The sequence below is a fragment of the Dendrobates tinctorius genome, unplaced genomic scaffold (genome assembly GCF_039654945.1).
Source record: "Dendrobates tinctorius isolate UK_male_01 unplaced genomic scaffold, ASM3965494v1 ptg000107l, whole genome shotgun sequence".
NCBI classification, from domain to species: domain Eukaryota; kingdom Metazoa; phylum Chordata; class Amphibia; order Anura; family Dendrobatidae; genus Dendrobates; species Dendrobates tinctorius.
The window spans coordinates 14,265,966-14,281,718 of record NW_027361775.1 but is presented as its reverse complement, the minus strand read 5'-3'; the positions used below and the strand labels follow the sequence as shown (position 1 = coordinate 14,281,718).

General features: G+C 44.3%; 1 protein-coding gene across 3 annotated transcripts in view; it reads right to left on the bottom strand.

Annotated features, from left to right (window-relative positions):
- Nucleotides 1-15,753, bottom strand: part of CSMD1 (CUB and Sushi multiple domains 1) — a 2,734,739-nt gene that overhangs the window by 108,582 nt on the left and 2,610,404 nt on the right. For all 3 annotated transcript variants that reach the window (XM_073589180.1, XM_073589181.1, XM_073589182.1), the window contains exons 58-59: nt 1,345-1,521; nt 563-742 (exon numbers count right to left, since the gene is read on the bottom strand). In XM_073589180.1, coding sequence (XP_073445281.1) covers nt 563-742; nt 1,345-1,521 — 357 coding nt within the window. The remainder of the gene's footprint in view (nt 1-562; nt 743-1,344; nt 1,522-15,753) is intronic.

The following is a 15,753-nucleotide window of genomic DNA, read 5'->3' as shown; positions in this document are numbered from 1 at the left end:
CATCGCTGAGGCCTGGTGACATTGTGCGGGACATCGGAAGGTGAGAATATCGCGATTTTTTTATGTTAATTCTATTTTTTACAGGGATATGGTACCCAGAGCCTGAAGGAGAATCTCCTCTCCCCCAGACTGTGGGTACCATCCGCAAATGTTCTGCTTACTTTTCGCATGGTGGGCACAGCCACATGCGGAAAGTAAGCAGAACAATGCATTCCTATGTGTGCAGATTTTCCCGCGATTACGCACAAAGAATGAGCATGCTGTGTATTTTTCCACGATGCAATTCCACCACGGAAAAATCCGCAGTATTAGCACAGCATGTGCGGAATGCCATAGGATTGCATGGGATGCTTTTTTTTTGCGTTTTCGTGGCAAAATAGCCACGAAAACGCAAAAAAAAGCAACATGTGAACATAGCCTGAAGGTGTAAACTATCATCTACCATAACAGATTTAAAACTATATGTTATAATATTACTTTATAAATACTATCTTTATGATAAGAACATAAAAACAAACATATTCACATATTATTTAGAAAGCCGCTCCTGTGATTTACAGACCTTTGCATGTATGTTTTGTCTGGTTCCAGGTGCCGTCTTTTCCACACTTCATTGGACCTGCAGAGGGTGGATCTCTCAAATACCCTGGGCTGCAGTGGTAGATGACTGTTTTGTTAAATGTGAAATCTTTTCCTAGTTGAATACCATTAGCGATGGGGCCTGGATCTTCACATGTAATTACTAATACGAAAACAGAAAATGCTAAATTAATTACATGTTTTAGCAACTAGTACATGTACAGTGCAAACTAATGATTTGCTGGTTGTTATTGTCATTGTACGTGTCCTATTTTATTAGGAAAGGTAATAAACATCCAGTTTAGCCTTGTAAATCAGTTGTTTGGAGCTTTACTTGTGGATTCTACACAGAAAAACTGCATCAACTTGAAGGTCAATATTCTACAAGTGGAGGGGGTTTAGAAAAAAAGAATAGACTCAAACTTAAAAAAAAATGTGATTGATAGATAGATAGATAGATAGATATGGGAGAGATAGATAGATATGGGAGAGATAGATAGATAGATATGGGAGAGATAGATAGATAGATAGATAGATAGATAGATAGATAGATATGGGAGAGATAGATAGATATGGGAGAGATAGATAGATAGATAGATAGATAGATAGATATGGTTTCTATCTTTTTCAAAGATTGAAATAAGTTTTAAGGAACGAGTCTGACTGAAGAAAGAAAGAAGTAAAATCAATAGTCATTCCATGCAGAAATAGAAAAAAGCATCTGACACTCTTTTAATCTGTTGTGACAGTCATTTGGTTATTGACCTGAGCAATCTGGAGCACTTCCAGTCCAGGTTCCATTGGCAGTACAATGTCGAGTAGTTAACCCTGATGTTTTGTAACCTTCCCAGCAGGCATAGATGACAGAACTGGAGAAAAGTATCCCATCATTGAAAATTATCATGCCGTTGGCTGGAGTTCCAGGATTTCCACAGGATACCGCTGTCAGAAAGATGGAGCTAAAATCAACATAGTTGCACAGAAGTGACAAGTGGGATTAAACCAAGTACAATGATTTTAAATAGCAGAGATAAGTTTGAAGGCTTACATTTGTCTTACCAGTCATTGTGGTTGTACAAAATGCAATCTGTATTTCAATAATAACAATATACTTATGCAATTTTATATTGATTATATTAGCTATATGTCAGTAGTATATGTCAGTGTTACTAATGTTCTAGCTAGCCCAAAGTTCAATGTCTTAAAGCACCACTTCAATTTTTAAAATTTTAGAGCAGCAGTGGTGCCACTAATGTAAGTTCTTTGGCCCTTAGTATTATACTCACCGCCTAATGTCTTCAGCTCTTCATAATGCCTCTCTGGTTCTGATCTGCTATCCTGGGAATACAATTTCTGACTGATCAGAAGTCAGAGGTAATGGTCACAAGCTCTCAATTTAAATCTATTAGAGTCTTATTCTGACATAGACTTATATTGAGTTGTGACTTCCAGCTCGCCAATCAAATTCTGGGGTAATCCTGTGAGTAACAAACTGCAGTAAACAACCAGAGTTGCGCTGATAAAATATGACGATGGCAGCTGGTAACTATAATACTAGTTACAGAGAACTTAGATTAGTGGCACCACTCCAGCAGTAAAATAAAAAAAAAATGCTGGAGTGGCGCTTCATTAGTAAATAGTTGTTAAAGTTCTTGATGTGATAGATGGGTACAGTATTGCAGTAAAAACAAAATGCATATATGTATAATTACAATATTTTCTTAAAATTAGTAAATCCAATAGTAAAAACAAAATAGCGATGAACAAAGAAATAGCCACTGAATTGTTCAATCTACTTATGTGCAAGTACCATACACTTTTTAAAGCATATTTTTATTATTTAAAGTATAGTCATGTAAATAAAAAAACTTAGCATAATATACAGTGGGTATAGAAAGTATTCAGACCCCTTTAAATATTTCACTCTTTGTTTCATTGCAGCCATTTGGTAAATTCAAAAAAGTTCATTTTTTTCTCATTAATGTACACTCTGCACCCCATCTTGACTGAAAAAAACAGAAATGTAGAAATTTTTGCAAATTTATTAAAAAAGAAAAACTAAAATATCCATGGCCATAAGTATTCAGACGCTTTTCTCAGTATTGAGTAGAAGCACCCTTTTGAGCTAGTACAGCCATGAGTCTTCTTGGATATGATGCAACAAGTTTTTCACACCTGGATTGGGGATCCTCTGCCATTCTTCCTTACAGATCCTCTCCAGTTATGTCAAGTTGGATGGTGAACTTTGGTGGACAACCATTTTCAGGTATCTTCAATGATGTTCAATTGGGTTTAGGTCAGGACTCTGGCTGGGCCAGTCAAGAATAGTCACAGAGTTGTTCTGAATCCACTCCTTTGTTATTTTAGTTGTGTGCTTAGGGTCATTTCTTGTTGGAAGGTGAACTTTTGGCCAAGTCTAAGGTCCATGGATGGCGTAATGTATTGCGAGATTTTGTCCAACAACATCATTCAGTAATATCACTGAAGGTGGATCATGGCTGAGTCTTCCAGCACAGCAATGACCACACATAGTAACATAGTAATTAAGGTTGAAGGAAGACTTTAAGTCCATCTAGTTCAAACAATATCCTATCCTAACCGGCCCAACATGTTGATCCGGAGGAAGGCAAAAAAAACCCATGTAGCATTCAGTAAGCTTCATATTGGGTAAAAAAATTCCTTCCCTACTACACATACGGTAATCAGACTAGCTCCCTGAATCAAAGCAATATCAAGGTGTATATAACCTTTAATATTATACTTTTCAAGAAAAGCATCCAGTCCCTTCTTAAATATTAGTAGGGAATCACTCATTACAAAATCATATGGCAGAGAGTTCCATAGTCTCACTGCTCTTACAGTAAAGAATCTGCATCTGTGATTATGGTTAAACTTTCTTTCCTCCATATGTAGACAATGCCCCCTTTGTGCCTGTCACAGGTCTAAGAGTAAAAAGATCATTAGAAAGGTCTTTGTACTGTCCCCGCATATATTTAGATATTGTAGTACCCCTAAGCCTTTGATTTTCCAAACTAAATAGCCCCAAGTGTAATAATCTGTCTTGGTTTTGCAGACCCCCCAGTTCCCTAATAACCTTGGTCACTCTTCTCTGCACCCGCTCTAGTTCAGCTATGTCTTTCTTATACACTGGAGACCAGAACTGTATGCAGTATTCTAAGTGTGGTCGCACTAGTGACTTGTATAGAGGTAAAATTATGTTCTCCTTATGAGCATCTATGCCTCTTTTAATGCATCCCATTATTTTATTTGCCTTTGCAGCAGCTGCCTGACACTGGCCGCTAAATGTGAGTTTGTCGCCCACCCATACACCCAGGTCTTTTTCAGTGACAGTTTTGCCCAGTGTTTTACAATTAAGCACATAATTATACACCTTGTTTGTTCTACCCAAGTGCATGATCTTACATTTATCCCCATTAAAGCTCATTTGCCATTTATCAGCCCAAGCTTCTAGTTTACATAAATCCTCCTGTAACATAAAATTGTCCTCCTCTGTATTGATTACCCTGCAGAGTTTAGTGTCATCTGCAAATATTGAAATTCTACTCTCTATGCCCTCTACAAGGTCATTAATAAATGTTAAATAGAAGCGGGCCAAATACTGACCCCTGTGGTACCCTACTGCTAACCGTGACCCAGTCCGAGTGTGCGCCATTAACAACCACCCTTTGCTTCCTATCCCTGAGCCAGCTCTTTACCCACTTACACATATTTTTCCCTATCCCTATTGTTCTCATTTTATGTATCAACCTTTTATGTGGCACCATATCAAAAGTTTTTGAAAAGTCGATGTACACCACGTCCACTGCATTTCCTTGGTCCAGTCGTGATCTTACCTCTTCATAAAAGCTTATCAGATTAGTTGAACAGGAGCGGTCCCTCATAAACCCATGTTGATATTGGGTCATGAGGTTATTCTTCTTCAGATACTCCAGTATAGTATCTCTTAGAAAACCCTCCAGGATTTTATCCACAGTTGAGGTTAAGCTCACTGGCCTATAATTTCCAAGTTCAGATTTTGTCCCCTTTTTGAAAATTGGCACCACATTTGCTATACGCCTGTCCTGTGGTACAGACCCTGCTATTATGGAATCTTTAAAGATTAAAATTAATGGTCTATCTATGACTGTACTTAATTCCTGCAGTACTTGGGGGTGTATCCCATATGGGTCCAGGGATTTGTCAATTTTAGTGATTTTTAGATGCCTCAGTACTTCCTGCTGGGTTAAGCAGGTGACATTTAATGGATAATTTTTGTCACTGATCATGTTATCCATCATTTGATTTTCTTGTGTAAATACTGTTGAAAAAAAGTAGTTTAACATATTGGCTTTTCCTCATCCACCATTTCACCTAGACTATTTTTAAGTGGGCCAATGCTATCATTTTTTAGTTTCTTACTATTTATGTAGTTAAAGAATATTTTGGGATTATTTTTACTTTCTCTGGCAATGAGTGTCTCAGTCTTTGCTGCTTAGATTTGCTTTTTACAGAATTTATGTAATCTTCTGTATTTATTTAATGACTCATCACTACCTACTTGCTTTAATTCTCTAAATGCTTTATTTTGTCACTTATTGTGCCCTTTACAGCTCTATTTAGCCATAGTGGTTTCCTCCTATTTCTAGCATGTTTATTCCCATGCGGTATATACTGTGCACAGGTCCTATTCAGGATGCTACAAAACGTCTCCAATTTTCTTCTTTGTATTTTTATGTCTCAGGATATCGTCCCAGTTAATTGCACCTAGATCATCTCTCATCCGTTGGAAATTTGCCTGCCTGAAGCTTAGTGTCCTAGTTACCCCTCTACTACACAACTTATTAAAGAATGCATGAAAACTTATTATTTTGTGATCACTATTACCCAAGTGACCCTCAACCCTTTTATTTGATATGTGGTCTGGCCTTTTGGTTAATATTAGGTCTTGCAGTTCCCACCTCTTCTTGGGTCCTGAACAAGTTGTGAAAGGTAATTGTCTCTTATAGTTGTCAAAAACCTATTACCGTTGCTGGAACTGCAGGTTTCTGTTCCCCAATGTATTTCAGGGTAGTTAAAGTCCCCCATAATAATGACTTCTCCTAGAGTCACTGTTTCATCTATTTGCTTTACGAAGATATTCTCCGTTGCTTCCATTATTTTTGGAGATTTATAACAAACCCCTATCAGTAATTTACTATTTTTCCCCCTTCCCTTATCTCCACCCACAGGGACTCTACATTTTCATTAGATTCACATACATTATCATGCAGGATGGGTTTTAAGGATGTTTTTACATATAAACAAACATCTCCCCGTCGCTTATTCGTACGGCCATTTCTGAACAGACTATAGCCCTGTAAATTAACCGCCCAATCACAGCTCTCATCCGGCCATGTCTCAGATATCCCCACCTTGTCATAATTATGTTCCAACAAAATTAATTCTAATTCCTCCATTTTGTTAGAGAGGCTTTTGGCATTAGTATACATGCACTTTATGTTTCTCTCTGTACCTCTATTCTTTCTGAAATTATTAACTGTTCTAACCCCACCCCCAATTTCATTATTTGGGCCCAGGTCTCTATCTGCACTGTCTTCTCATCCTATAAGATGAATACCCTTCCCCCAGTCCCTAGTTTAAACACTCCTCCAACCTCCTAGCCATTTTTTGCCCCCAGCACAGCAGAACCCACCCCATTGAGGTGCAGCCAGTCCCTAGCATAGAACCTGCAGCCAACTGAGAAATTGGCCCAGTTCTCCAGGAACCCAAACCCCTCCTTCCTACACCAATTCCTGAGCCACTTATTAACCTCCCTAATCTCCCATTGCCTTTCTGGCATAGCATGTGGTACAGGCAGTACTTCAGAAAATACCACCTTGGAGGTCCTTGCTATAAGCTTGCAGCTTAATTCCATGAAATCATCTTTAAGGACCTTCCACCTACCTCTAACTTTGTCATTTGTACCAATGTGCACCATGACCGCTGGATCCTCACCAGTCCCTCCCAGTAATCTGTCAACCCGATCAGCGATGTGTCAGACTCGAGCGCCAGGTAGGCAGTGCATCATTTGACAATCCCTGTCTTTGTGACAGATTGCCCTATCTGTTCCCCTAATAATTGAGTCCTCCACTCTCAGAACCTGTCTGGTCTGCCCTGCTTGCCTATTTCCCCCCTTACTGGAGCAGACCCTCCTCCAGCTTTCAGAAGACATGTCTTGCTGCAGCAGTGCTACCCCTGTACTGAAATTCCCATCATCTGCCAACTTATCAAACTTATTGGGATGTGCCAGGTCAGGACTAGCTTCCCTGGTGCTCTTCCCTCCACCCCGCCTTCTAACTGTCACCCAGTGTTGTGAGTTCATTTTCGCCTTCACCGTCGATGTCTGATGAACTCCCTCTTCTGGTGAAGGAAGGTAGTGAGGCTGATTACCAAACACCTGATCTGGTAGATGATGACTGGGTAACAGGAACTGCTGACTGGATATAAGGCAGCCAACGCCCTTCTGAGTCGCTGGTGATTTCTCTGCTGGATTCTTGGAGACCAGTCTGATTCCTGCTTCCCAAAGATAAGTTTTTGCTCTGCTATTGAACTTATTAGTTTTGTTTTCTTTACCTTGTTTTTTGGAGTTCTGCCATCCCCGGTCGGGGGTGTGCTGAGTTCCATTTTTGTCTCTGATCAGTTTGTCTCTTTGCTCTGTCTTCAGAATTTACCTGAGTGCTGATATAGTCATTTTGAAGTCCTAGCGACTTCAGGGCCTGTTTTTCCTATCAGACGGTTGGGACATTTTTGGTAGGGTTTTTTGCGGATTGCAGACAGCAGCTTTTCTATCCTGTCCTTTTTAGTTAGCTTGGGCCCCATCGTTTGCTCAACCTATCTTTCTATCTGTGTTAGTGTTTTCATCTTGCTTCACCGTCTTTATATGTTGAGGGCTGCCTATTGCTTTGGGGTCTCCTCTGGGGCAGTTTAGATTTCCCCTTTCTTTCTTTAGGCCTATTTAGTTCTCCGGCTGTGATCGAGGGGTCTAGGGCATCGTATCGTAGGAACCCCCAACGGCTACTGTTAGTTGTTGTGGATAGGATCAGGGGTCTGCAATCCGATAGCTACCAACCTCTCCGGTTTTCTGGACTTAGCTTGTATTTTTGTTTTTTCCTCCTTTGGTAACTCATTCATAACAGAATCACTAGCCATACTGCAGATCCTAGGGTACTCAATAGCAAGAGCAGGAGCAGCTCTGAACCTGATGGACTTGGATTTTGCTAAACGTTGTGGATTTCCTATGACACCTCTGCGGATGCCTATCCCTTTGAGGGGTATTGATGCTACTCCTTTGGCGAAGAATAAACCTCAGTTTTGGACCCAGGTGGTAATGCGGGTCGCCCCAGACCATCAAGAGAATTGCAGATTTTTGGTGTTGCATAATTTGCATGATACCATTGTTCTGGGGTTTCCCTGGTTGCAAATCCATAATCCAGTTTTGGATTGGAAATCTGTGTCTGTGGTGAGTTGGGGTTGTCGGTGTGCCCTAAGTGATGCTCCTGTTTTCTCCACCTCTCCCCAGTCGCATGATGTTCCTGACTATTTGGCTGATTATTATGATGTATTTAGTGAGAATGAGTCCTCATAGGAGTTATGACTGTGCAATTGAGCTGAGCCCTGGGTGTAAATTTCCCAAGGGTCGACTTTTCAATTTCTGTACCCGAGCAGGAGGCTATGCGATCCTATATTAAGGAGTTGTTGGAGCAGGGTCATATTAGACCATCCTCTTCACCCTTAGGTGCTGGGTTTTTTTTCGTGGCTAAGAAAGATGGGTCATTAAGGCCTTGTATTGACTATCGTTCCCTCAACAAAATTACTGTTAAATATCAGTATCCGTTACCCCCGATTTCTGATCTATCCTCCAGAGTTAAAGGTGCTTGCTGGTTTACAAAGCTTGACCTCAGGGGGGCGTATAATCTTATTCGCATTAAGCATGGGGATGAATGGAAGACGGCGTTTAATACTCCGGAGGGACATTTTGAGTACCTGGTGATGCCTTTTGGGCTCACTAATGCCCCTTCTCTCTTCCAGTGCTTCATGAATGATATTTTCCGAGACTTGGTGGATAAATTATTGATCATCTATCTGGATGATATTTTGATCTTTTCCAAGGATTGGGACTCTCATGTGGAACATGTTCGGACTGTGTTCCGCATTTTGAGGGAGAATTCCCTGTATGTCAAGGGATCGAAATGCCTTTTTGGTGTACAGAGGATTTCATTTTTGGGATTTATTTTGTCTCCGTCAACTATTGAAATGGACCCGGTCAAGGTACAGGCCATTTATGATTGGGTTCAGCCCACTTCTTTGAAGGCCCTCCAGAAGTTTTTGGGTTTTGCTAATTTTTATCGTAAATTTATAGCTAATTTTTCTGGTATTGCCAAACCATTGACTGATTTGACTAAGAAGGGTGCTGATGTGCTGAATTGTAGAGTTGAGCGACTTTTGGTTTTTTAGGGTCGCGTTTCGTTTCGTGAAACCTGACTTTTCCAAAAGTCGGGTCGAGCAAGATCGTCCGATTATAGGGAACAGTCGGCCCGAAACACGAAACCCAATGTAAGTCAATGGGGAATAAAAGTCGGCAGTGAGAGGAGGACAGGAAACACACCTACAGTGCCCATTTGAATGCCAAAAGCATCAATTCTTCTTACTTAAGCTTGTCAACCTTAATTAACTTCATAATACAAGTTACGCACTGAAAAATGGGGGTTATTTGGCTAAAGTTGTGGGGGGGAGGGCTGGCTGCAGGTTTTCATGTGCCCTGGGCGAAAGAGCGCCCCTTTAACACATACCACAACTCATCATGCTCCGATACGGCAGAGAAATAGCGGTATAGTACAATGAAAAATACCTCACTTTTTACATCTCATGACGAGGCCCATCTATTTCTCCATACAGAATCATTGGTCCCATATAATGTTTGAAACAGTATATGATGAGCTCCACATAATGCTACAGTATATGTTGGTCCCCATGGATGAAGCTCCACTGTCTTATGGGCCCAAATAATGCTCCAAACATAATGGGCCCCATTTCTAATGCTCTAGTGTATAATGGGCCCTGTAAATGCTGCTCCAGTGTCTGATGTCCACCTTTGGAATGTTCCAGTGTATGGTGGGCCCCATCTATCATTCTCCAGAGTATAGTGCTCCCCAAAAATTGCTGTCCCAACATTGAAAACAATCAAATAAGTCTCCTCGCTAGGGAATCCCTGTACTTGTCTGGATTCCTCGTCGTCCCCATCTTCCATCTCACTGCACAGTATTTCAACTTTGCAAGTGCTGTGATCCTGAGCAAGCAGGGGGGGCCCACTCGTTGGCGACGGCACTGGCACAGGGCCCCTGATAGTACGGTGGTGTGTCTGATGGCGGGTGGGCCGAACCTGCACTTTCATCTGCAGCTTCCTCTTTGTCACCGTGTAAAATGGAACTGTATATGGGAAGGGTAACCTGAGTTTCATCAGGGTCAGATTCAGGTCGTGTAGTGTGCGAGGGGAATGTAGTGGTCTGGGTCAATGTACCAGCAGATTCATCGAGCAGTGGCTGGGCATCAGTGCACTTGTGTCGCCCCCAGGAGTACGGTCGCCACAGTGGCATTACCTTCTTCCTAGGGAGTGTGATGTCATGCTTGGGAGCAACGAACGATCTCTCTAGCAGGTTAACTGATTGGGCGGCGTTATTCCCACGAGTCATGACCCTCCAAACAGCGTTCATGAAGGCAAAGTGTTTGTTTTACGTGGGCAGTATGGTTGCAAAGCTGAACCTTAAAGGAATGTCCAGAAGGGCACCACCAGGAGTGGAGCCTACGGTTAAATTCGACTCCACCTGGGAAACCTCAACCATGCCAGCTACAGAACAGATGCACACATTGCAAGCTTAATTCCGTTAACGAACGAGACTCCGTCATGCCCCGCGGTCCGAGTCCGGCTTACTAGAGGGACACGTGAGGCTCTGGCACATGAGATTGGCCAATAACTGGTGTGTCATGCCCTTACATGTCCATGGCTGCATGTGCGCTACACTGAAAAGGCCAGCGTTTGTCGCTTACAGGTGCAGATAACCCGCTGAACAACGATAGTGATGGGGATCACTGATTACAATTATTACCCGCGAACAATGATTTCCCAGTAAGTGCAGGTCAACCGCAGTTCCGGAATTAGGCCTAACCATCATTCCTGAAAAAATGAAAAACTTACGTGTGCAAACCACAGGTGCTGTAGCTTGCTTAACAGCTCGACAGCCGTTCTCACGCCCAGTATGGATTACACGTGATTGCACAAAGGTTAGAAAGGGTACCGTTTCCTCGGATAACATGTATGGATAGCGTACACATTCAAAATATATGTCTATACATCAGGAGGCAGGCTCAGACGGTGTTAGGCCCAGTATGGATTGCACGTGATTGCACAAAGGTTAGAAAGGGTACCGTATCCCCAGATAACATGTATGGATAGCGTACACATTCAAAATATATGTCTATACATCAGGAGGCAGGCTCAGACGGTGTTAGGCCCAGTATGGATTGCACGTGATTGCACAAAGGTTAGAAAGGGTACCGTTTCCCCGGATAACATGTATGGATAGCGTACACTTTCAAAATATATGTCTATACATCAGGAGGCAGGCTCAGACGGTGTTAGGCCCAGTATGGATTGCACGTGATTGCACAAAGGTTAGAAAGGGTACCGTATCCCCAGATAACATGTATGGATAGCGTACACATTCAAAATATATGTCTATACATCAGGAGGCAGGCTCAGACAGTGTCAGGCACAGTATGGATTTGACGGCCCAGACTATACAGCGGAGGAGCAGGGAGAGGTAAAGATTGCAAATGCTGGGGCCCTGCCCAAGCAAGGGGGGCCCACTCGTGGGCGTCGGTACTGGCACTGGGCCCCTCATAGTACGGCGGTGCGTCTGATGGCGGGTGTGCACCACCACCGTCAGAGACACTTGATTGCACTATGAAGGACCCTGTACCAGTGCCCGCGCCCAAGAGTCAGCCTACCCACCTGTCCAGGGCAACGGCACTCGCACGGTGTCGTGCGCTAGGTGGTGACCCTGGCCATGGGGGGAGGCAGCACAGTTAGGGAGTTTTAGAAAGTGGCATATGTTGATGTTGGACATTCAGCTGATGCAAAAGGTGAAATAGGTAAAGTCCCAGGAAGAGGTGGACCAAAGCAAGCCATTTTTCTGTCACCCTATGTGTCATCAGGGGAAGGTGGGACAAAATCCTTGGAAACCCATGCATGGTTCATTTTAATGAAGGCTAGATCATCCACATTTTGGGTTGACAGACAGGTCCTTTTTTCTGTCAGGATTGATCCAGCTGCACTGAAGACTCTTTCCGATAGCACACTTGCAGCTGGGCAAGCGAGCTCCTGTAAGGCATATTGTGCCAATTCAGGCCAGGTGTCCAGTTTAGCGGCCCAATAGTCAAAGGGGAATGACCTGTGTGGGAGAACATCAATATGGGAGGAAAAGTAGTTTGTAACCATAGTTGACAACATCTGTCTCCTGTCACTTTCCATCGATGCAGTATTACCAGTTGTGTGAGCGGTACTTGAAAAATCAGTCCACAACATTGTCATGAAACCCCTGTCTCCAACGCCACTTCTGCTGTGTGCACCACGAACACCTCTGCCAAGCTGCCCCCGGCCCGTACGGCTCGTGTGAGAACCATCACCGCTGCTGTGTGCTGGGAATGCCTCAAGCAACCGATTTACCAGAGTTGCTTGTTTATTAGCCAATATTAGGTCAAGGTTCTCCTGTGGCATGATGTTTTGTAATTTGCCTTTATAGCGTGGATCCAGGATGCTGGCCAACCAGTAGTCGTCATCGTTCATCATTTTGGCAATGCGTGGGTCCCTTTTTAGGATCTTCAAGTCATAATCTGACATGTGGGCCAATGTTCCCGGTGTCAATGATGCACTGCGAGTGCTGGTTGGAGGAGCACTTTCTGGCAAATCCACATCCCTCCAGTCACGCACAAACCCTGTACCAGACCTTGCCACGCCAACATTTTCACTTGCCCCACGAGATGCATCCTCCTCCCCTAAGTAATCATCCCCATCATCATCCTCCTCCTCCTCTTCTTCCTCCACCTCGTCCAGGAGAGGTCCCTGAGCAGACAATGGCTGAATGTCATCAAGGATTCCCTCCTCCTCTTCCTCCTCATCAACATTGGCTGCAGACGCCTGCTCCTTAAGGTGCGTCAAAGTTTGCATGAGCAGACGCATAAGTGGGATGCTCATGCTTAGGATGGCGTCGTCTGCGCTTACCAGCCGTGTGCATTCCTCAAAACACTGAAGGACTTTACAGAGGTCTTTCAGCTTCGACCACTGCACACCTGTCAACTCCATGTCTGCTCTCAAAGTGCCTGGCCGTGTATCCTCCCACAAATGCATTATGGCCTGCCTCTGCTCGCACAGCCGCTCCACCATGTGCAGGGTGGAGTTCCACCTTGTTGCAATGTCAATGATGAGGCGGTGGTTGGGAAGGTGGAGCAATCGCTGCAGCTTCTGCATACGAATGGAGTGTACAGGCGTCCGGCGGATGTGCGCGCACAGTCTTCGCACCTTCTGGAGCAGGGCTGTTAACTCCGGATAATTTTTGAGGAAGCACTGCACCACCAGGTTCAAGGTGTGAGCCAAGCAAGGTATATGGCTGAGTTTTGAAAGGGCTATGGCTGCCACAAAATTACGTCCGTTATCACTAACTACCTTGCCTGCCTCAAGATGTACACTGCCCAGCCATGACTCAGTTTGTCGCTTCAAGTACTCGGCCAGCACCTCGGCGGTGTGTCTGTTGCCCAAACACATCATCTGCAACACAGCCTGCTGACGCTTTCCACTAGCTGCTCGATAGGGAGACACATCGTGTGCAACAGTGGCAGCTGCAGATGGAGCGCTCGTACGACTGCGCTCTGTGGACGAGCTTTCGCTTCTGGAGGAGGAGGAGGAGGAGGGTCGAACGCCTACAGCCAACTGTTTCCTATACCGTGGGCTAGGCAGCACTGTCCCACCACCGCTGTCCCCTGTGGACCCTGCATCCACCACATTAACCCAGTGCGCAGTGATGGACACGTAACGGCCCTGGCCATGCCGACTGGACCATGCATCAGTTGTGAGGTGCACCTTTCCGCTCACTGACTGCTTGAGTGCATGGACAATGCGGTCTTTCACATGATGGTGGAGGGCTGGGATGGCTTTGCGAGAGAAGAAGTGGCGACTGGGTAGGTCATAGCGTGGTACTGCATAGGCCATGAGTTCGCGGAAAGCTGTGCTTTCCACCAACCGAAAGGGCATCATCTCAAACGAGATTAGTTTGGCAATGTGGGCGTTCAAACCCAGTGTACGCGGATGAGAGACTGAGTACTTTCTTGACCTACTCATAGTGTCTGGGAGGGTGAGCTGGACTTGAGAGCTGCATATGGTGGAAGTAGCAGTGGACAGGGTGGACTGAGAGAGGGTTGATGATGGTGATGGAGTTGGTGTTCTTTCTGATGGCCTAGAATCAGTCTTTCGTTGATATAACAGTGTGATTCCCTGACTGCTGTGGCCTTGCAACGACACCTCAACATTTGCTGCTGTGCTAACCGGTGGGCTTACAGTGGGGGAAACAATGTAGCGTTGCTGACTACCTTCGTTGTGATCAGTTGCACATGTGGCACTTGAGGTTTGGTGTTGTGTCCACGCTTGCAAGTGCATGCTGGTTAAATGTCTAAGCATGCAACTGGTATTCAAATTTTTCAGATTTTTCCCTCGGCTAAAGGTCTTTGCGCACTTCTTACAGATAACCTTGGCCTGATCATGAGGATTTTGGTCAAAAAAGTGCCACACTGCACTCTTCCTACTTTGGCAGACATTTTGCGGCCTAGCACGCTGTGATCTTTTGACCCTCTGGACAAGCTGTCCAGCAACTCTTTTGATGTTTGGAACCTGTCTTTGGAGTGCTCCGGGCCTGCCAGATAACAGCTGTTGCGATGTCGATGTCTGCTGTGGATGCTCCTCATCTGAGCTATTGGTAGCAGCACCCTCTTCCCCCAATGGATGCCAATCTGGGTCAACAACTGGGTCATCCATCACCTCCTCTTCTATGTCATGTGCACCTTCCTCTGTGTCACCGTGTATGGTGGTATAGTGTGCGGGAAGGGGCACCTGAGTCTCATCAGGGTCAGAATCTGGCTCTGTACACTGCGAGGACAATGTAGTGCTCTGAGTGAATGTACCAGCAGAATCATCCATCAGGGGCTGTGCATCAGTGCACTCCATGTCAGATTCATCTTGGCCTGGGTAATTCACCATTTGACTTGATAATCCAGGCATGGTATGTGAAAACAGCTCCATGGAGTAATCAGTAGTATGGCCTGCGTCATCCTTCAGTCTTGGTTGGGGTGAAGGACACAAGGAAAGGTGTAATTCATGAACATGAGCCTCCAATGACGACTCAGTGCTTTTACTTTTTACAACTGAAGAAGAGGAGGCGATAGAGCTGGAGGCTGAGTCAGCAATGTAAGACAAAACTTTTTCCTGATGCTCTGGCTTTAAAAGCGGTTTGCCAACTCCTAGAAAACTAAGCGTTCGAGGCCTTATGTAGCCAGACGATGACGCAGGCTCAACACCTCCTGCATTCGGTCCTATTTTGCTCTTGCCACTACCATCAGATCCACCACCAACACCATCATTACCAGCTGCCAACCCCCGCCCAATTCCACGGCCTCTTCCACCAGCCTTCCTCATTTTTGGTAGAAATGTAGACAAAATCCAACAAACTATATAGTAATGTAAAACAAGGTACAAGGTGTCTATAGGACAGGGGAGATTTTGAATTTCTGCAGACACTTGTGGACACTGGACACTTTTGGATTGTGTGAGGGCCACTGATATCTGAGCGCTATGTCACAGGCTCGATGGCACAGCTGTGACCAAAGTGACTAGAGGATAAGGGAGATTTTGAATTTCTGCACACACTTGTGGACACTGGACACTTTTGGATTGTGTGAGGCCCAATGAATATCTGAGCGCTATGTGACAGGCTCGATGGCACAGCTGTGACCAAAGTGACTAGAGGATAAGGGAGATTTTGAATTTCTGCACACACTTGTGGACACTGGACACTTTTGGATTGTGTGAGGCCC